Source organism: Hesperophylax consimilis, chromosome 25, assembly GCF_061612785.1.
Source record: "Hesperophylax consimilis isolate HC1 chromosome 25, BYU_Hcon_1.0, whole genome shotgun sequence".
NCBI lineage: Eukaryota > Metazoa > Arthropoda > Insecta > Trichoptera > Limnephilidae > Hesperophylax > Hesperophylax consimilis.
In genome coordinates this window covers 15,656,265-15,680,030 of record NC_142860.1, presented here as the reverse complement: position 1 = coordinate 15,680,030, position 23,766 = coordinate 15,656,265, and the positions used below count along the sequence as shown (strand labels likewise).

The 23,766-nt window shown below is 33.4% G+C and overlaps 1 protein-coding gene across 1 annotated transcript; it reads left to right on the top strand.

Annotated features, from left to right (window-relative positions):
• The first annotated feature begins 1,661 nt into the window (after positions 1 to 1,661).
• LOC149411576 (uncharacterized) lies at positions 1,662 to 23,437 on the top strand. The gene is made up of 3 exons (XM_089646683.1): positions 1,662 to 1,682; positions 3,463 to 3,627; positions 23,246 to 23,437. The coding sequence occupies exons 1-3, from the start codon at positions 1,662 to 1,664 to the stop codon at positions 23,435 to 23,437; spliced, it is 378 nt and encodes a 125-aa protein (XP_089502809.1).
• Positions 23,438 to 23,766: the final 329 nt, after the last annotated feature.

Sequence of the window (23,766 nt, the reverse complement as noted above, 5' to 3'; positions counted from 1 at the left end):
TAATTTACTTATTACATATATTTATTGATTAGTATTTATCATATAATTACTGTTATAACATGTGGAAAAAATTAGAACATAATTTTTTGATACGTGTGTATAAATTAATATTATATAAAAATATTTAACACTTTGTGTGCACTACTTTAAATTAATAATAATTTGTTAATTTGAATTATCTTGATGAAGACGCCATTGGGTTTGAGACATGTAGATTACTATAAATAAAAGTGGTGTAAATAAAGTGATTTTTTTTTATCTATAATCAAAATGATGCCACAAGGTTATTTTCCTACTATTGAAGACGAAATTAATATTTTCGATGTCACAGTGTAATTTACATAGTACAATTTTTTTTATAAATTTTTAATAATGTTAATGTTAATTTCGAGATAAGGTTGATCTCTACAAAGATTAGTAAATTATTATCCTATTTGTAAACGTCATTCGCTAAAAAGAATATGAAATGTTTAAATTTAGAAATATAATAATTTTAAGAAGATGAAAACACCATTATATGTATTAATTTTATAATTCAATGTGCATTTTAAAATAAAATAAGTATGAAATATTTATCGCGTTTCGCTTATTACGGCCTTCTTTGAGTTTCATTTCGTATTATGCAGGTATACAACATTTCTTTAAATCCGCCAAATTTGGTGGTAATGCCTTAGTTCTAAATTTAAAAAAAAACAGCTATAAAAGTCTTAAAAAGTATTATTTAATAAGTTAAAAAAGGAACAGCTATAATCTAAGGTTGGTAATGAATTATCAACCTGAATATTATTGAAAAGGAGCTACATAATATAGTTTTATTTATCTTGGGTTAATGTTTAGAATTAAAGTGTGACTTGATCGATAATACAAAAGGTTTTGAGATGCTTCTACATTTTTTTCTATTTGTATTTCAAAGAAATTAAAAAAATTAAAGCAATAAATCGACGTCTAACAAATAAATAGAAAACATATTTTTTTAGACTTCCCGTAGACTCAGAAATAATGATTAGCTTTTCCTCAATCAACACTCCACAAATTATGGATACCATCCATCTATATCCAGAATGGCGAGACTTGTCAACTCAAGTCTGGACCTTGAATTTTTTGATGTAAGCCTTAATGATTTTCGTCAGTCATTACGCAAGCAATATTTTATATTGATGTGGCAGAAGTTGTAAACTCCATCAAGCCCTTGATCTTGTCTAGACTTGACATTGTCTTTATTGTTTACGTGCCTTATTTTTGTCATGGCAGTAACTTTTTAACTATCCTGTATTGTAACATTTCTCCTCGTATGAACTTCTTGTAATATGTAATGTAAATTGGACATGGTCCGTTAGTTAAAAAATAATCAGCCCATTTGAAGCCACGAAAAATAACTATAGTTAATTTTTTTTTATCACTTACGTGACCTTCTTTTTGTGTGTACAGTGCGCTAAATTGTTTTATTTTCCACGGGCACGCTAACATCAGAAAACATTGGATTTTCCATTGTAAGCACACAATATAAGTCGTAATTATACGTTTGTTTAATTCCATTCCATATTTTACTTGTTGCGCGTCTTGACTGTTTTTAAAGGATCGTAGATAAAACTTACACGAATAAAATGGGTAATTTGCTTCTACGCGTTGTATTTATACTAGTGTTGGGTAGTGTTTTGAAGATGGTTGAACCCAAAAAAACGGTTAGTGGAATATATATAAATATGTTTATTTCATCATTACATTCCATCATTTCTCTTTAAATGTTATCCGATTCACGTCCCTATCGTAGCAATGAACTATCCAAAACAATTATCAAATTCTGGTAAAAGTTTTCAGAAAGGAATTTAAAATCGACGAAAATTAACGTATTCAACATCTAGCCGTTTCCCCAGAGGGGTTGGCAGAGAGGATAAACCGTCAAACAAACTCTTTCTTGGCATCCACATTCATACATCGTATCATACACGCTCAGATTGAAGTCAATGTTTCCAAAATAATTTCATACTTTATTTCAGAAGGGCATGTCATTCTTGGTTTTACCGGTATACCATTGACGCCGGAAGTTTAAAAAGTGTCTCCACTACGATAGATATACCTTGGTATCGTGTTTGATGAAAGTGCTTAACAGTAGTCTGATATTTAATGATCATAATGAAGTGACCTATAAGAGTTAATTGAGAAGGCTGGATTTCGTCCTATGCGTTGAGAGAAATTTTAGAAACACCTGGGTTCTAACAATACTGTGTGCACAACGCATTGGTTAGAAACAGTGGTGGTTCGTGGTGTAAATCATTGGTAGTTCAACATTAAAGCGATTTAGAAAAGGAAAAAAAACAGCGTTTTGTGACCAGATTTTATTCTTCATCGAATATATGGAATAAATCTTGTCGTTTTAAGAATTTTTAATAATGATATGCGCATAATATTATTATAATAGTGCTTATGTTTGAAGCTCACAGACGGAGAACAGATGGGTTAGCCGAATGCGTAAGGTATTTTTTAGTTTTTTTATATATTAACTCCACACGGGAAGTCCTGAGGAAAAGAATTTCCCTTAAGGACTATGTCATCTCTGGGGATGCTGTTTGGAGGGTATTTTTGTGGAGAGGAAGCAGTGAACATGTGTCTTGAAGAGACCCATATTGTAGGAGGAAAAAAACACAGAGACCAGCAAATTGTTCCACAGCTGAGCTGTTGAACTCAATAATGAGTCGTAGAAGCGACCCGTTCTCATGTAACAAATTTCAACCGTGTACATATGTTGGGCGCACGTTTGACGTGTTTCCTGACTATGCGCTGATTCCGAAGGGGTCAATGACGCTAGTTCCTCGGAGCATCTTCCATTGTAATACAGATAGAACGAGGATAACACGGTTCCATGATAACTCCTCAAAATGACAATTCATCGCACCTTTTAAAGGTGATATAAAGTCGTTAAAAGTGATGAAACTAAAACTAGGTTAAATAGTTACATATGTAACGTATTTAAAATAGTTTTTGTTCATCACTTTTTTTAACTTAATAACATTTTTATAGGTGTATTGAAGATTATTATTCTGGCATATTATTATTTTCACGATTTACTTCAATCGTTACCTACCTATCCTACCCATCCGATATTTTGTCACAAGGAGACGAAAAGTACCGGGCAGTAACTTTTCTACCGCGCACTCAACAGCATGTTACAAGTTCAAGTCCTTGTTACGTGCAATTCACTACGGATTTTTTGTGCTTCAAAGGGAACAGAAAATATATAAAATACTATGTAGGGCTTTTCAATATTCTAGTGGCAGTACCTTTTCAGTTCCATTTAACATTTATTTTGTCAGCAAGAAACTCGCGGATCGAGATAACAACATTCAAAAGCTATCGAAATAGTAATCGTACGGTTTAGGTGATTTGTGGATAGTTAATCTTAGTAGTTTACTGAGATATGGTGAAATATCCCCTAAATCTTTTACTTCTTGTTTTTTTTTACAGCAAACCTTTGTTGTTGGCCACGCATCTGGTGTCAAAATGTGTGAAGATGCAGACAGCCAAGCATTCTTGGACACTTCTCAACTAAAAGCTTTACGAATTAATGAAACCATTTCCGTTCTACGTGGGCCATTTAAACATAAAATAGACATGGATGGAACTATCAAGGTAATCACACAATTTTAACTTTGCTGGGGAGGTTGTTCACATAAAAACAAAAGAGAGAAAAGCAGAAATCGTCTACATGGAGAACTAAAAAAAGAGAGAGAAGCAGAAATCGTCTACATAGAGAACTAAAAAAAAGGAGCAGAGGTCTTTCAGATAAATAACAAAATATAGATTTACAGCGGTTGATCTTTACTATAATAATTAGCCGATTTAAAAAAGACAGATGATATATATATGATGAAATCAGTAAAAAATTGGAATTCAATTCACGATTTACCGAAACAACACCAAAAATTACAGATGACTTGGAAATTAAAGAAAAAAGAATCGTTGCTTTAAAAATCAAAATCAGAACACAGAGAATTAAAATATTCTGTAGAAGTTACCGGATTTAAAGTATCGATTTACGAACCACCACATTAAAAATGAGATCCAAGAAATCGTAAAGGAATTTCAACTCATAGACACTAAGGACCAGTTGTTTCGGAGAATTTGAACAATTCATCAAATTTCAACGTAAATTTGCGAGTTCTGTGAAAGTCCTATTCAAGTTCTGATTTTATATCATTATAGGCTAGTTGCTTGACAGAACTGAAATAATAACAGAACAAGAAAATATCTTTCACAGAACTCGCAAATTAACGTTGAAATTTGATGAATTATTCAAATTCTCCGAAACAACCCGTCCTAACGTGAATAAACATATTCATAAAGATTGTTTATTATTTTATACATTGTATCTTTTTTGCATTAGAATTTTTAACCTAACTAGGGCAAGCCAGTGTTACAATAATAATAGTGAAATCTCAGTATTCGGGATATACAGATCACCGTCAACAAGAGGCGTATCTCTCTTTCTTCACTACCAATATAACAATTATACCAATATATAGGTAGTTATACCAATCTTTAAAACCGAAAATAAAACAGATATCAGTTACTATAGACCAATAAAAATATTGAATAATCTTTCAAGTTTAGTAGTTTTTAAGAAACAGCTATTCAATATCTCGAAACAAACCTCATACTTTCGGAAAATCAAAACGGCTTCAGAATAAATTAAAAAATTCCGATGCCATCGCCTCTGTTGTAAACAGTATAAAATATAGCCACAATAACGGTAATAAGTGTATCTGCACATTTGTAGATCTATCTATGGCATTCGGTACAATTAATGACGATACGCATATCTTAAATATCTTGAATCTCTATATATCAGAGAGATCACAATTAGTCAGGATTCACATTGAAACAAGTCAACCATTACAAATCCAATACGGTGTTCTACAAGGCAGTGTATTAGGTCCAATTTTATTCCTGATATATGTTAATGATCTATGAAATCTAAACTGTCACGGTTCAGTCATTAGTTTCACAGATAACACACTCCTCTTACATGGAAAGTTTTGGGAAAATGTATTCGAAAAAGCTAAAGTACGGATGAATAGGGAAAAACGATCGATTGATTCAAATTCACTAACATTAAATGACACAAAAACTAAATATTGTAAATTTAAAATCCGTAATAAACAAATAGATAACCTCAAAAAAAACCTAAATATGAAAAAATTTTAAACTTGAACCAAGAAGTTCCTTGCAACTGCCCAAAAGTGAATTAAATACAAATGATAAAGTACCTGGGAATAATTATTGATCAAAACCTATGTTGGAACTCCCAAGTTGAACATATAAGGAATACATTTAAAAACTATCCCATTTTTTCAAAACTGTAATAAACATTTTATATAAAGAAAACTAATTTAAATTTATTACGCCTTAGGCCAATCTCATCTACAATATGGTCTTATTAGATGGTTAAGTTCATCCAATTTCATTCTTCAATCAGTCCTCACAAAAGGCAATTTTGAAATTAATACTTCCATCTCAGAACCTATACAAACTGTTTTTAACTCCCTGAATTTAATGTCTCTGAAACAATTAAATTCAAAAGATATTTTAATTTATGCATTCAAAAGCCATGATAACTTGACACACACAAACTTTACTCGATTCACTAGCTCCTCATTACAACATACATTTCACCATTCTACTACTAAAATTACCTTTGAGCAAATAAATTTGCAATATTACTCTATAAAAAAAGTATGTAATATCCTCTTTCTTGCAATAAAAACTAATAAAAAAAAACAACTTCAAAAAAGGATTAAGACGTGGATAATGGACACGGGAAGGAAAAATATAGATAAAATGTTGCAACCTAACAAAGATTAACGTTTTGTTTTTCTTCTGTATGTTTTTCCACGAAATATATTTTTTTCTTGAATAATTTTCTGTTTTCTTCTATTATTTCGCTTTATAATTTATTTATTTATTTATTGTTTGTTTGTAAATATTACATAATACAATTAATGAACTTAAAATGTCCAACTAGGCGATTGCCCGTTTTAGGACATTCCAATATGATAATGTTTTTACACGTAAATTATAGTGTTGACTATTCTGTTGTTAAAATAATACATATGTATATTCATATTCTAGAATACTTTCAGTTATACCACGACATATTTTACTATTGTTTAGCTGACATAATAAACTAAAGAAATATTAATAGATAAAAACAAGAAAATGAATTTGAAAATGAAACTGAATTGAAGAAATTCTGTTGGTAAAGTAATACCAATGTATATTCATAATCTAGTATACTTTCAGTTATACCACGATATATATATATATATTTTTTACTATTGTTTAGCTGATATAATAAACTAAAGAAATATTAATAGATAAAACAAGGAAATGAAAAAAAAAATAAAAAATAAAAAATGAAAGTAAAGAAGGAACTTTTCCTTTAAGGAAAAATATCACGAAGAATTGAGCAATTTTCGAACTTTCTTTATGTAAAAATACAGTTCCTGTAATGCTAATATAATACCAATATAAATTAAAATGTAAAGAAGAATGTAAAAAAAAACAAAATTTACAATTCAATTACTGTTTTTTAGCATATTCTCGCATTCAGCTCTCCCCAAGACCAGAAGCCAATTGTTTACCTGCATACGCAGAATATTAGTACTCTTTGCCTTCCATGCATCAGGTATGAGATTAAGCAGTTTAGGGCCTAAGTATGAGAATTGTCTCTGTGCTAAAGATGAGGAAGTGGTGGGCGGAACTGTTGGGTTTTTTTTGCATGTCTTGTATTATGACAGTGGTTTATGGAAGCTAAGTAGTGCCTCTGTTTTTGAGTATGTAATATGATTTTCCTCATGTATAATTGTCTTACATCAAGAACACGAAACTCTGCGAACAATGAATTGCTGGGGTACCTGAAAGGTTTTTTCAGTATGACTCTTATAAGCGATTTCTGGGATTTAGCTAAGGGATCGAGTATGGTTTTAGCACAACCTCCCCAACCTAAGGAAGCATAGTCTAATATGGAATTGCACATTGCAAAGTAAATTCGTTTCAAATCATTTAGACATAGAATATTTCTTATTGCTATAAACAGATGTGTAAGTTTCCTGACCTTTGTGGAAGTAAAGGCTATGTGTTTGTCCCATCTCAGAAATTTATCAATGATAATTCCTAGGTATCTTATATTGTCCACACATTCTAAGGTATTGCATTTACATGTAATAATGTCGTAACAATGGTGTATTCTAATGTTAATAATTTCTTGTGGTTGACCCGCTTGAGTTTAACTGAAGCAGATGAATTTCGTTTTATCCGAGTTTAGAGTGAGGAGATTACTATCTAGCCACTGTTTAACTTTGTTTATGCCAAATTCAGCTTTACTGCAACACTCATTCCAGGTTTTGCCTTCGAATAAAAATACTGTATCGTCAGCAAATGTAATAATGTGGTCTGCAAATGAAGTATTACATAAGTCATTTATATAAACATTAAACAATATGGGACCTAGTGTACTTCCTTGCGGTACGCCATATTTAATATTGGCTGGATCACTTCGAGTACCGTTAATATCCACTCTTTGGCTCCTCTTTTCTAGGTAACTAACCAAGCACTTGAAAATTTGATCCTGCATCCCAATTCGCTGTAGTTTATTCAGCAGAATTTTGTGCGAGATAGTGTCGAACGCTTTAGCTAGATCTAAAAAAAGTGCAATGCATTTACTACCTTTATCTAGATTATTAGAGATGATTTTTGTCAAATTAGCGATGGCGTTTTCAGTGCTTAAACCTTTGCGAAAGCCGAATTGTCTACTAGAAAGGATGTTGTTATTTTCGAGATAATGGATGAGACGGTTCTTTACAATTTTCTCCATAATTTTAGTAATTGACATCTTGTTCTATTTAGACAAGCTTACAAAACCTACTTAAAATTAACATACAAAAAAAACTTGATAGAATTGATAATTCAAACAAATGACCATGTTCAATGTGACCTTAGAACGAGGTACCCCAGTAAGGTCACATTCTTCAACAGTGAAAAATTAAAAAATTGTGGTGTACGAACTTGTCAATGTAATGTACATGACTCCAATGTGTGGTGTTGTGTCTTTATTGAGGCGTGTCTGGTAGTACAAAATAAAGTATACCAGTATATGTAATCAAGTACTGGTATTTATTAGGGAGCTGCTTGTAACAAAAAGATTTATTTATTTTTTTATTTTATTAGGTACAATATTTTTTACTATTCAAGTTTTCCAGTAATGTAGGCCTCACTGGGTGGCTTGCCCGTGCTGAAACCTTCATTTTATAATATGAAATATAAACTACATAATACATTTTATGAGAAAAATTTTACATTTGAAATTTAATTTAATTTTAAATATATTATACATAATAATATATTTAAAATTAAAAAAAAAATAGTACATTGAAAATAATCTTGTGTGTTTGTGAGTGATGTGTGTTTATATTGGTTTTGTGTTTTACGTGTAGGTTTTATTTTTATTTTATGCTATGAAATTTTGGTAATATTGTCTTTTTTGTTCCTTAATCCATTTTGTAATTTTGTGTGTGAATTTATTTCTATTTTTCTCAATTTTAATTTCAAGTTTTAAACTGTTGAAAGCTTTTATTGCAAGGTATTGGTAGTGTCTTTGTCCAAAGCTTGAATTTACTGTCGGAGTTTTTATGTTTTCTTTGTACGCTTGTCTAACTGGTCTGTTAGTGTTATTTTGTGTATGTTGAAATTTATTTTTTTTGTCAAAAATGTAGTTTAGTAGTGTTTTAATGTATAATTGGCGTATATCTAGTACGTCACAGCTGTTGAATATTTGGTCTGTATCAGTCAGTTTATGTTTTTTTAGTATAACCTTTAAGATCGTTTTCTGTGCGGTTTCTATGTAATTGATAGCCGAGTTTGTTGCTCCTCCCCAAGCAATAATTCCATATTCTATTTTTGATTGGCAAAGTGCAAAATATATTGTTTTCAATTGTTTTATTTTATATATGTTTCTTATGTTTTGGAAAATGTGTATTGTTTTGAGAAGTTTATTTGTTATTTGTTTGATGTGAGGTATCCATCTAAGGTTATGGTCAATTACGATTCCTAGATACTTTATTTGTTCTATTTTTTCTAGAGGAGGGCAATCGAAGATGTTGGTGTTTAAACATTCGTGTATTTTTATGGTGTTTGTGTTGTTTTTTGGCTTTCCCGTGCTATTTATACTGTATATTGTGAATTTTGTCTTTGATATGTTAAGTGTAAGTATGTTTGAGTCTAGCCATGTTTTCACTTGCGAGATTCCCAAATTCGCTATGTTATATACATTATTCCAATCCTTAGATTTGAAGAGTAAAACTGTGTCAACAGCATAGCTTACTATTTCACCGTCTATTTTCATGCTGCAAAGTTCATTTATGTAAAAAGTAAAAAGAACGGGCCCTAGTATGCTTCCTTGTGGAACTCCATATGTAATCGGTAGTGGTTTACTAGTATGGTTGTTAATTTTGACTTGTTGTGTTCTGTTACTCATATAACTTTTTAATACTTGAAGTTCCTTGCCTTTGATACCCATGTTTTCTAATTTTTTAAAAAGTGAATTGTGGCAGATTGAGTCAAAGGCTTTAGCTAAATCTAGATATATCGCTATGCATTTGTACCCTTGATCTAAGTTGCTATGTATATAATCTATTGTACATACCAAAGCTTCTTTTGTGCCTATTTTGTCTCTAAATCCATTTTGGTTATCCGAGATTAATTTGTTTTCTTCTAGGTACTTTATAATTTGGTTTTTTTAATACTCTTTCGAAAATCTTTGAAAGCGAGTTTAACAGAGTGTATATTTTTCTGGTTTTGGACCTTTACTGGAAACACTTTTGTCGTATTTCAACCCTTTTATTTCGTATCACAAAACATGCTTTTTCTAATATTTACGTTGACAATAACAATTTATTGATAACGGGCCCGACCCTTGTACAGCTAAACACTGTTTTCTGTAATAAATTTCTGAAGGAAAGAACACTTTTTTACTGGGAACAGGCCCTTTATAGATTAAAAATACTAATCCATTGACAGTTGTTGATATACACAATGTAAGAAGCAACTGGTTATCGACATGCTAGAGCTCTGATTATCGAAATGCTAGAGCTCTAGAATTGTCTAGACTGTTAGTGCAGATTCACACCATTTCTAATAATTAACTATTCAAACATTACTTAGATGGCGACTGTATCCAGATTATTAAAACTTATCTTTTACAAAATTAAACACAGAGTGATTGGTCTATAGTTAGTTATTTAAAAAATTATGCAACCTTTTCATCTGGAGTACCCCAAGGGTCCGTTCTGGGCCCACTACTCTTCATCCTCTTCACAAATGATGTCGCTAAAATAATCGAATCATTTGGCCTTCTATCTCACTGCTACGCTGATGACCAGCAAGTTTATTTTTACTGCTTACCAGAAGAAATAAACAGTCTATAAATTCGTATAACTGAGTGTATAGAAGCAATTACTCGCTGGATGACCTCAAATAGATTAAAACTGAATCCCACAAAGACTGAGTTTCTGTGGACTGCTACAAGCAGACGTCAGCATAACATTGAAAACTCCCCAATAACCATTTCAGGAAGTGACATCACTCCAAAAACGTGCATCAAGTTACTGGGTGTCAATCTGGACGCTAATTTTTCCCTTAAGACTCAGGTGAACAGAACTGTAAGCACGGGGTTCTTTCAATTAAGGCAAATTAAAGCAGTGCGGAGAAACCTGCCAACAGAGGCGACTAAATTGCTAGTCAATTCCTATGTTGTTTCACGTCTAGATTATTGCAACGGAATATATGCAAGTCTCCCCAAATGTCAAATCAACAAATTACAATCCGTTTTCAACGCCGCGGCAAGGCTTATCACCGGAGTATCTAAATACTCCCACATTTCAGAGCATCTCAAAAATCTGCACTGGCTCAAATGTCCTTAAAGAATCCAGTTCAAGGTATGCTGGATGGTGTTTAAGTCACTTAACGGAATGGCTCCGGCTTACTTATCAGAATTGTGTATTCCAGAAGATTCCAATTCCCGACAGTCAACCCTTAGGTCAGCAACGTCATCAGCTATCGGAAGGTTGAAGGAACCGAAGCGTACACCAGATACTAAGTTCGGTGAGCGTGCTTTCGCCGTGTCAGGACCTAAAGCCTGGAATGGACTGCCACATGATTTGAGAATGATCGCAGACGCGACAGAATTTAGGTATAAACTTTAAACGCACCTTTTCAGACAGTCGTATCCATAATTTCAGAAACTTCCACTTTCACAGTCGACGGCAATTTAAATTAACAAAATGTAAAAAATACTAAAAATAAAATAAAATGAATAAAAATAATAATTAAAAATAAATAAATAAAAATGATAACAACTTACAATTTTAGGCTTTTTAAGACAGTTAAATTAAAATAAAAACTATAGCAGACTTAAGGTCATGCGATGACCAGTGTTTTTTGATATAGTGTCCTCTGCGTGCAGTTTTATCTTTAATAAGCATAAACTTTTTAATATAAGTGTGTTTGTCGGAAGTGACTTGCCAGGTAGGTATGTTTTGGTATCTTTTCTAAATAACAAATTTAGATCCTAGGAAATAAATTGTACAGCGTCCTTGAGGTGATTTTTCACAAAAACGGCGCTCTACAAATCATCCAATATTATTATTATTATTATTATTTCCATTTTGTCTCCGGATTTATAAGTGGGGATCACTAGTCCTTTTTTAAGAGTACTAGGAAAGCAGGAGTGTGTTATACTAAGGTTGATTAAGTGTGTTATAGGTTTTAAAATTTCATTTTTTAATATTTTAATGCAATCTGTTGTTATCTCATCTAATCCAGGAGCAATTCGGTCTTTCAATGTGTTTATTATTTTGTCAATTTCCTCTTCCGAGGTTGTTTTTATTATAAATCTGTGTTGTGTCGGGTTTTTTTTGACATTTGATCTATTTTTTGTGGTAATGTGTTTGGGTTATGCAATTTGCGGTTTGCTAAAACTTTTCCTATATTTGCGAAGAAGTTATTCACATGATTTGCTATAGTTTCTGTATTTGTATTGACATCTAATTTTTTTGAGTAAATATTTAGATTTTTAATAGTATTTTTCTGTTTGTATTTTTGTGTGTATGTAACTACTTTTAATATTTTCCATATTTCTTTTGGGTTATTTTTTTCTTTTTTAAGTTTTTCTCTGTAGTACAATTCTTTAGCCACTCTAATAATTTTCGTGCAGATGTTTCTATATCTTTTATAGTAGTTTAGTTGTTCCATGTCGTAGGGTATATTTTTAATTTGTTTGTGAATTTTGTCTCGTTTACGAATACAGTTTAATATTCCCTGTGTTATCCATGGTTTAATTTTTTTTGCTTTGTGTGTGAGTTTTACTTGTTTTATATTATATGTTATTATTTATTTCTTGTGCTAACATGTTATTAAATTTATCCCAGGCCTCTTCCACGTTCTCTATTTGGTATATTGTACTCCAGTCTATTTTTTTGAGTTTTTCTTTCAAGTTTGAGTAGTTAATTATTTTTTTGTGAATATTTTATGTTGGTTGGGTTTTGTGTTTTCGGTGTCTATTGCTATCATATTCATGTAGTGGTCTGTGATAGTGCTTTCAAGTACTACGGTTTTGGTTTTTAGTTTTGTTTTGATCATTATATGATCTATACAACTTTTTGTGTTAGTAGTGTCTAGTAGTGTTAGGTATTTTATGTTTTGTGGGTGTCCGTTTTGTAAGATGTTTATGTTTAGGTCTCCGATGACGATGATATTTTTATTTTTGTTGATTTTTTTTAGAGTTTTGTTAAGTGCAGTTAGGAAATGTGTAATATTGTTTTTGGATGGAGATCTGTACATCGCAAGAATACACGTTTCTTTATCATATGTTATTTGCATGCAGTTGGAGTCTATTATGTGTATTTCTTTGACGATTGTGTGTATTTTATCATTGATGTATATAACTATACCATCATTTTGATTTTTGTGTTTTTTTTGTCTGGTGTGTGTTATAGTTTTCGATTGTTTTTGGTACATATTTATCGTTCAACCAGCATTCTGTCAGCACAATTATATCAAAATTATTATCAAGCTGTTGCAGGTATATCGTAAATTCATCAAAATTTTTATTAATTGACCCAATGTTTTGGTGTAGTATTTTGATTCTATTTTTTTCTTTTGTGATGTTTGTCCATAGATTAAAATCGTTTGTACTTACACAGTAGTGTTGGTTGTCCGAGTCTGTATATTCCATGTAATCCGCCATGTTGGTGATTTATTGTGTAAGTATATGATGTGAAGTGTAGTTACGTGTGGAGTTGTGTTTATGTCAGTTTATTTATGTATTCAAAATGTTCTTCCTTGGTCTTCCTGGTTAATAAATGGCCTCTACGAAACCATACAAATTTGTAGTTGATTATTTTTGCATGGTTTTTTAATTTCCACATCAGTTGCTTGTAGTATGGCGTCGTTACTTCTCCAATGTAGATGTTTTGTTTTCCGGGCTGGCTTATTGCCTCCGTGGTGAGACCTTTTCTTGACGATATTATAGCATCCATTTTATTTTTGTTATTTAATTTGAAAGTTATTTTTGGTGGGTGGTTTGGTCGGCGATCTTGGATGTGATTTATATTCGAAATTTCTGTGTCTTCAGTTTGAACTCCGCACGCAGCATTTATCTATTTTATTATGTTTTTTGTCATTTCAGGATCATGATTTTGGATACCTGATATTTCAATGTACTTTCCCAGTGTCGCTTGTTCCATCTCTGTTGTTTTTACTACAATACTTTTGAATTCTATGTTCTTTTGTTCTAGTTCATTTTGATATTTCTTTTTCTAACTGTGGAATTTTTTCAATATTTTTTATAATTTTTTTATTTATGTATCGTATTGGTCGCTTATAAATTGAAGCGATTTTTTATTGTCCGCAGATTCCGTTTCTATCTTGTTTAAAATCACTGTTTTCATTTCATCGAATTTTTTGTCGATGTAATTTATAATGTAATTCATATTTTCTGGGTTTTCAGTGTATGTTGAGTCGGTAGGCCGAGAGTTCTTACTAGAAGAAGGAGTGTAATTGGATTGTGATTGAATTTTAGGATCCAATGTTTTACATTCATTGCATTTCCAGTTGTCTCTGAGTGTTTTAGACATTTTGTTAAATTTTTCTGCGGTGCTATTTATGCAGGTGTAATGAAATGCATTTAAGCATATGCTGCATTTTATGCTCTTGTTTGGACTAATAATACTATCGCAACTAAAGCAGTCCATTTTTGTAATTATTTACGTTTATTTTAATAATGTATTTATTTATTCAGTTTCTGTATATTTGTCTTGTATGCGAGGTTTCTTGATTTTATTGGATTAATAAAAATATATATGTTTCGCAATTAGTTTGAAACAATTCATGTGTTTAGTTCCATCTGTTGACGAATAGCGAAACGCATTTATTTGTTTTATTTTTTGTTTAATTTCTGCGCGTTTTTCTGCCCTCTATAGATAAGTAGCGATAACTGTACAGTGTGTAGTTGTGGCGTTCAAATTTATTTATTTTCGTTTAAAATTTGTTAATTTTGTTCAAATTTAAAGTACTTTTCACTTCTGTGTGCCGCACCACTGCGCAACTGTAACTGATTACGCTTAGTAGACTTTTTTATGCTTTATTTCACTGTTTTAATGTACGTAGACAGTCCGGCATAGGCAATACAAAAATTACATTGACTGAAATTTCGTTGCTTCAACTTTTCATTTGACAACTTCTTCAACTCTGCAGCTATTTTATACTTGATTAAATAAACTTTTTATACTGATTAAATAAACTTTTTTCAATCAATTTCGCTATTTTAATACGGAGCAGAAAATACTTGACAACTGTCATTGACAAACCATAGACTATATATATAGATGCACTCAACTTGCATGCATCGACTTTTATAGAATCTCGATTGCACTTATACATCTTTAACACCACACAAATAAATAAAATAAAAATTTAAAATTAAATAAAAAATACAAAGAATTTGTTTGCACCAATATAAAAAAAAAATTTCAACAAGTTTCAAAACCAAAGAAGCACACATTATTTATTTTATAAAAGTGTACAGGTTGATATTTAATATTAAAAATGGTGGTATAAATATTGTTTGTAATTTTCATTTATTTTAAAATGACTCGAAAAAGTTATTTTGCAATTATTGAAGAATTAATAATGTATTCCAGGTTCTATGGCTGATAGAAAAGCACCTTCCTTCGGGTAAAGAGATAATGGCTACATTGGAAGTACATGACTATTGTGACGAACTTAAACACAGAGACGACCCTAACAGAGTCCAGGGGCAATACTTTAGAGCCACGAATTATACCAACTGTCCTTTAAAAGCGGTAATGCAATATTATTTTATGTAATGTAGGTCAGCGTTATCTGTGGCTGTAGACTTCAGATTTTAATCATTCAGATTTTTATTAACTAACACTGTTAAGATTCTCTTATCCCACTTCCTTTATCCCAGTTTTGGATTCGGAAACCGGTAAACTATTCATTGGATAACCAAAACCTATGCCTTAAATCACATCGAGTGGTTAAGTTTAGTGATTTGGGTATCGGGATTCATGGGATGAAGTTGGGTCGGGCGAATTGTGAGAGGCCGACTGAGGAAGACACTATGACCTCTCTGGCCAGAATTAAGTTTAAATCTGTCTTATTATTACGTTATCTTTTAAAAATAACTAATAAATTTGCAATGGTGACCGAGTAACTCATCAAAATGACAATTAAACACACCTTTAAAAGAATATATAAACCTTTAAAAGTAAAAATATAAATTCATAAAAAGTGATGAAACAACACTAAGTTACGTAGATAAGGTTGTAGGATATATTTTTGCCATCGCTTTTAATAACTTTGAATGGACCTTTTCTGGGGACAGTACGGAGGCAAGCAAGAAGCATAAAATGAGAAGCAGTAGAAGCTGAAAGCGGAAAACAAGAAGTAGCGGGAAACGCGAAGTGAGAAGCATTGGGAAGCTGGAAATGCTAAAATAAAAACCTAGAACCAGTAAGCGGGATGCAGGAAATGAGAAACAAGAAGCAACGCAAGCGAAAAGCATGAAGCAACGGAAAATGGAAAGGAAGAAGCAAAAGGAAGCTGGAAGCCTGCATCGGAAAGCATTAAATAATGGGAAGCTGGAAAGAACGTGAAGCAAAAAGCAGCGGAAAGCAAAAAGCGATAAACAAAAATTGAAAGATATTTGCGGAAAACTGGAAGCGGACAGCTGGATATGGGAAGCTGGATTTTGGGAAACTGGAAGTGTAGGTTCCGGTAGCAAGATGCTTAAAGCAGGAGAAACGTGAAGAAAAAAGAAGCGGAAAGCGAGAAACTAAAACCAAAGCTCAATCAGTTTTCTTATTTCTGCCCATCCTAAATTCAAGTATCGTCTTATTAGGTTGCCATATATACCGGTCGATTAAAATTCATTCCATTCTTATAGCACGTATTTCAAATCCTAAGAAATAAGTGACGTCTAATATATAAAAATACTTTTTTACCGCCCACGCTTGGCAAAACGACGATTAAAACAAGAAACTACGTCGATAACGTAAAGGTTAAAGTACGCATTTCTTTCATGGTAAACGGTATTATATTACATGCACATCCAATGACCGAGAATGGAAAAACTCCGTGATATAAATCAACCAGTGAGAAGACGCATGCCAATCGCGAATTGCGAAAGAGATGAAAAAAACGTAATGACCGTCCCCGCCCCCAGGAACGGGCTGAGAGAGCCACCGAAAGCCAGCAAAGTCGGTCAGAGATAGTACACGTTGAAAGCACACGGCACGTGCTCGCTGGCACGTTGCCCGCGTGGCCGAAGTATACGAGTTTACGAGTGATTACACCACAAACAGTTGTACTCCTTGTGTATCGTGGCATCACCTCACCTGATGTGAGCCGTAGAGCTGCCCTCAGTCTTAGACCCGACGCTATTACCTGTTGTGAGCCGTGGAGCTGTTTCCCGCCTTCGTCCGATGCCCTAAACTTTCATCCACAGTCTTCGAAGCCCTTGGGCTAGTCGTGTGTAGTATACTGTTGTTGCTGTTGACGCTTAGAACCTAGCTAATACACGAATCCAACCTTTTTTTTACCTACTAACCTTGATGTAAACTATTGTATATAACCTTAGACCAGTGCAATCTGCGCAAAAAAGGGAGTCGGGATCGTAATTATTCCCCAATTATTTTATTTGTTTGTCTCAATTATTTTATTTGTTTCATAAACTGGTCTTCTGATGTAAAATTCAAGTTGTCGACCTTGGCGCACTTGTCCTAACGCCACCACTTTGAATTGCCACTTTCGAAAAAATTGCATCAAAATCTAGTTTTGTTGCGGCGTGAATGGACTGTAATTGCGGTATTTGTGATATTGTTTGATTTGACTTACCAATATCTCCAAGCTGTCGGCACCTTTCCACTTTGCACTGCGGTAATCACCGGTGGGGTTAATTGTTAGTATTGGAAGAGGTCAAGGAAAAGGAATAGTGATATTGGATTTGCGAAATGGTTCAATGCGTTATAGATTGCTATTTTTATGCACTTTTCACGGCGTTCTTTGCGGTATAACATTTGCCGGTTATAGCGCGGCGCGGTGGTTTTTATAACTCAAGATAGGTTATGCGGAAGCGGTCGGTTGAACCTTGCGGGCGGCGCGATACTTTAACAACTGACTCATGTAGGTAAAAAAGGCGCGGAACGCGGGTGGAAAAACAGAACCAAATACTATGCAACAATAACTGGCCCGAGCATATATCATTTCAATATTGAAGGAGAACGTACTGGAAATTGGGAGCTTCATCTTGCAGTGGTCCAAAAACGATCATTTTTTTTCACGCAGCCGCTCACTTCAATCAAGCCAAAAGTGCACACCTGTATCTTCAAAACATGTTGACAAGGAAGGATAAGATGGATCCAATAGAGTATAAAAGATTTACAAAAGAGGGTTACTTTACAGTTCGGTGGTCTCATAAATTTTGGTCTGGGATCTGGCCTGATATGACCATCGAACAAACTCTGATGAGATGAAAACATCTGGTGATACGACCCAAGGACAAGGAATGACAGACAGTTTTATCCTTCGTTGGATTGCTGGATTTTTTTATCTGCATCACATTTGTGAGGGTGTCAAATCATTCTGTGGGGTTGAATTGGGAACATCAGAGCAAGACGTGGAGATGAGGCTTATACAAATTAAAAGAGATGATCAATACGTCTAATCTACAATTAATTTATTTGCTTACCATGAACAATTTCCTGAAACAAACGTGATTATGTCTATTATTTGTGGCACGATGGGGAATGGTAAAGTAACTTGTCACATTGCTGAAATTCGGAAAAAAATAAAGAAATTCGCTGTCTAAAGTTATCAATTAAAATTTTGGAGACTTACACTCAGTAGTTGCTCTTATGGCAGTGACCAGCAGCGTCAAAATCAGAGTGTGACTGTTACCATAGATTCATTAATAACATTCCATCGTATGTGTATTGCCAAAAGTCTGAAAGTGAACCTCTTCTTTCCCATTGTCGGTTTTTTCAGAGAAAAGCATACGCAAAGGAACGAAATCCACATTTTACGCATTGTTCAACCCTCTACCAATAATAATAATAATAATAATAATTGGATAATTTGTATAGCGCCGTTTTTGTGAAAAATCACCTCAAGGGCGCTGTACAATTTATTTCCTAGGATCTACATTTGTTATTTAGACCAACTGTGCCAGCACGAGGTTCGTCATCCGTTCAGGCATGTGTCTGCCGCCAATATAGCGCTGACATATGTCTGCTGCCAATAAAGAGCGCTGACACAACATCCTCACATAGACAACAAACCTTGGCAGCACCGCTGTGACGCTCGACGAAGACAGAAGATGGAGACTCTGCTGCAAGAGTCCTAGGTAGCGAAGGAACTGTACCAGCTGCTGCAGGGAGAGAGACTACCCCGTCCACCAACTGTGCCAGCACGAGGCTCGTCATCCGTTCAGGCATGTGTCCGCCGCTAATATAGCGCTGACATGTGTCTGCTGCCAATAAAGAGCGCCGACACAATATCAATAACACAGAACTGAGAAGCAGTAAAATACACGTAGTTGATGGAGGATATATACTACACAAAGTTGAATGGGGGTGTACTCAACTTTTTTCAGCCATTTTCCAGCAATATATCAAAGATCATTATGGATCCAATGCAAAAGAGGTGAATCTTCGATGGATACCCAGATTCGGTAGAAAAGAAAAGCACTAAGTGCGTAGATACAGCACGGTATGCCAGAGTTAAAACTTTTCGCGAAGTTTTATTTTTTTTAAGCACGCACCCACCTGTGCCAAATGAAAGGTTTCTGGGAAATGAGATTAACAAGTTTATTTTATTTCCCTACTCACAACTGCATTTGAATGATCCCATTTAACTTCAAAACAAGCTGAAGTGGATGCTGACGTTCTAATAGTAACCACAGCAAACTCGTTGTCTTCTCAACATGATGCAGTCGTAATCATTGATCAAGATATCAACCTGCTAGTACTTCTCACAGCTGTCTCACCTCCCAACTGATATAATCAAAAATTTGGTAAAGGTAAATCACCTAATACGTTGTACTCCGACAAATGTTTGCAACACATTTGAAACACAAAACACATTGAAGTAGTTGAAAAAATTTTTTTTCTTCATACCATAAGTGACTGCGATACAACTGGTGCTCCGTTCAGTGAATGCCATTACAAATTTTGTAAAACCTATTCGTCCTAAGAAAATATTTGTATTTACAATTATATTTAATAAATGTTGTTTTTAATTCTTTGTTGGTTTAAAGAGGTACAGTTATAATTTATTCATACTACATTTTTTTATATCAAGAACAGTATCGTAACACACTTTATTTTTAGCAAACGCTTCTGTTAAAAAGGTGGAGAAACGTAATTAATTACTTTTTAACTATATTTTTATATTAAGCAAAGAAAAACTAAAAAAATTACAAACATTTGTTGTTAAAAATAAATAGAAAAAAGGAGGAGCGAAAGAAGAAGAAAGCAGAAAAAAGGATATCTAATATTATTTTCGAGAATTATGATATTATTTTAAAACTGTAATAATTGAAGAAAAACTATTGAATTATATTTTTAATGGTGTTTTTGAATTTAACGTAATTTTTTGTAATCTTACATCTGGAGGTAATTGGTTAAACCATTTCACGCCAGGCGTCAGGTAGGTATGCTGTCCTTGTTCTATCGGTATTACAATGGAAGATGCTCTGTGGAACTAGCGTCATTTATCCCTTTGGCACCGGTGCGTAGTCGGGATACACGCCAAACGCGCGCCCAACATTTGTACACAGTTGACACTTGTCACATGAGAACGGGTCGCTTCTACGATTCGTTCTTAAGTTCGAGAGCTCGGCTGTGGAACGAACTGCCGGCCTCTGTGTTTCCTCCCTCCTACAACATGGGACTCTTCAAGACCCATGTTCACTCCTTCCTCTCCACAAAAAGACCCTCCACACAGCATCCCCAAAGATGACATAGGCCCTGAGGGAAATTATTTTCTTCAGGGCCTCCTGTGTAGAGTTAATATAAAAAAAAAAAAAAAAAAAAAAAAAAATTGTTGGTGTTGGTGATGTTGCAGCACGGGGTGGTTTAGAACCATGCACATTTGGTCTGTTGCTTTTCGAAAGTGTTTTATTTTCGTTGTTGAAAGAATCTTTATGAATTTGTAAAAGTGATGTTTTTTTAAATGATTAGATGACTTTAATTTTTTTAATAATCTGATTGTGGGGTAATCATATGGCTTAAAATTATTTTTATTTATATTCTCTGGATGATTTCTAAAGGCAAGAGAGAGGTTTTGAATGAACCACCCCAGCCAACAATTCCATATTGCAATACAGATTGAATCAGTGAAAAATATATGGTTCGCAATAGTTTAAGAATTAAAATTTTCGTATAAAAATGTATATTAATTTTCTTTACCTTTCTACTGTCGCATTGATTTGTAATTTCCACTTAATGTTATTGTCTAAAATTACACCAATGTATTTGACATTAGTTTTAACTGTGAGTACAGATCAGTGACGGCCGGCATAGTCCAGTGGTAACGCATTGGACTGCCATTCCGAAGGTCGCGGGTTCGAACCCGGCGTGCGCAAATAAGTTTTATTTGATTAATTTGTGTTATTTCACAATTAATTAATTAAAATAATATATAGTATATTTGCGGCACGTTCCAGAGTGGAAGATACTACCAGTAACGCCCTGGTGTAAGACCACCATTCAGAATTGAAACGTTGCTCCAAATGGCTTTAGCCGTGTTTAGTGACTAGATCTGAATAGCCAGGTACTTCCCCACCTTCCTCTTTCCCTTCCCCACTTACCTTCAGCCTCACAACATCCCCCGATTGGGGATGCCATAGTCTCACTGGCTCCAGACGGGAGCAGTTGGGACTCTTGTGAAGTATTCACTATAAAAAAAAAAAAAAAAAAAAAAAAAAGTCAGGTTTACATACCTATTTGTGTATTGATATTACAGTTATATGAGTGTATACATAAGTTTTAATTCTCAAGGATACCATTTTTATTAAGAGTGAAAGGTATTACAAATGTTTTCAAATCAGTATTTCATGATAACAAGTTTTGGTCGGAACATTTTTTTATTAAGTTTATATCTAATTCGACCTTTCTTTGCCTTTCAATTTTTATTATTATTTATTGGATAATTTGTATAGCGCCGCTTTTGTGAGATATCACCTCAGGGGCGCTTTCAACCCAGGTTAAACCTTCAGCTAATAATGCTGTGTCATAAGCATAAGAGATAAGTTCAGATGTGATAGGTTTTTAAAAACATTTTGAAATAAATAATAAATAGAAGAGGTCCCAGTACAGTTCCCTGCGGAAGCAAACATCCGTCCATTATTTTCTTTAATAAATTTGAATAACTGTTTTTTTACATTTTTTTCAAATATTTTGGCAATGTTTAACGTGTCAGTATATTTACATTTTTTTGTAAACTTATACATATTTTTACGACTTTGTATCACGATAGTTATTAGATATAGAACAAAAAATTGTTTTTACAAAAGTAATAGGTAATTTTAGGTTCTACTAAATTTGTCAACACAGATTTTTGTTGAAATACAGATTTTGGCGCGATTTCATCAGGTTTTTTCAAAATGGCGGCGGTAACACAGGTCGTCAACTTAGATTTTATGTAAGGGGATCAGTCTAAAGAATAAAAAAATGGGACTGCCAGAATCATTACGATCGCGGATCGCTAATTGCACTGGCCTACGTGTGTCTGTATGTACTATTTTTTCTAGAACTTTTTAACATTTTGTGCTTTATTTTTAAACACTCCAACCTTAAAACTGTTACCTAAATTTACCCTGCCGCATACATACCTTGCAAAAGTGTATATTGCGTAAATAGGTTTACCCTAATTACGTTACAGGTGATACAATTATGGGGGCTATAGCTTACCTTTACAGCGCCGACCATTTGATGTATTTTGTGTAGATTGTGGTAAAGTAAAAAGATGTAGTCTAATAATTAAAGTTTATTGGAAGTACGTTGCACTATAACACGAAATTAATATCAGAAGGATTTTTCAGGAGCCAAGAAATGTCAACTGCCAAGTCGGACTCGAGAACCAGGAATGGCGGCCGTTGACCGAAACTCGCGAGAGCTCTGTTTTCGGGTGGCGATCCCAAAAAATATGTTTCCATATAAAAAAATTATATGAAGTTGTTTGCCAGTTCTTGACTGCACACAATCATATCGTAACGTATTGTACTTATATAGGTTTATATGTAGTTATCATAATGATAAACTTCTTTGAATTGTGATCGCGTGTTGTGAATATAATAATTACGCTTTTTGCTGAGAGTCGTGTTATAATTTTTGATACGTTGGACATGAATTGGCCTAGGAAAGGAAAAAATGAATTTCACCAAGGTGATAATGATAACTATTAACAACTGTACTCGGTAGGTGGTTAGATATTTATGGAATCAGATTGTTTTTAAACAATTTTCATATTAGGATGATAGTTAGTCATGCTGAGCAAGATTAAGAAAGACACTTTCAGTTGTTTTGGATATGAAGTAAAATTGATAATCTACCTGCATTGATCCCTTTTACCTGCTTTTAGATGATTATGAACTTATGCTCATTATTTTCAGGGTTGGTATTACATCAATGACCTGATAGCCGACACATCACAACTGAAATTGAACGCCTACATGGAGGGCAAATACACCCTCACATTTACATATTACAAAATAGAAAAAAATGGAGAAGGACTATTCGCAACCACGAAAGAAACGAGACTTGGTTGCCTGATGTTTGACTGCACCGTAGAACCTAGAGATTGACCTTCTTTTGATAATAAAAATTTCAAAATAATGCCAAAATTGTAAGCATATTAAAAATCAGTAATGTTCAGCGTTTTTTTATTATTTGAGAACTGTAACGTTTTCACTTATTCCCATCAATTTACTATGCATCCGTGAGAAATAAAATAAAAAGATGATAACAATTTTAGCTTTATTAACAAAAGTGAAACATACTCGTGTTTTAGAACTGACACACTTCATAAACAGGAGTCTATATTTTATTAAATGAATTTACCGCAGGGTGTGAACAAGGTCCCAAGAATCGCTTGTAAGTTGATGATACTTTTGACATTGATGATTTACTTCGT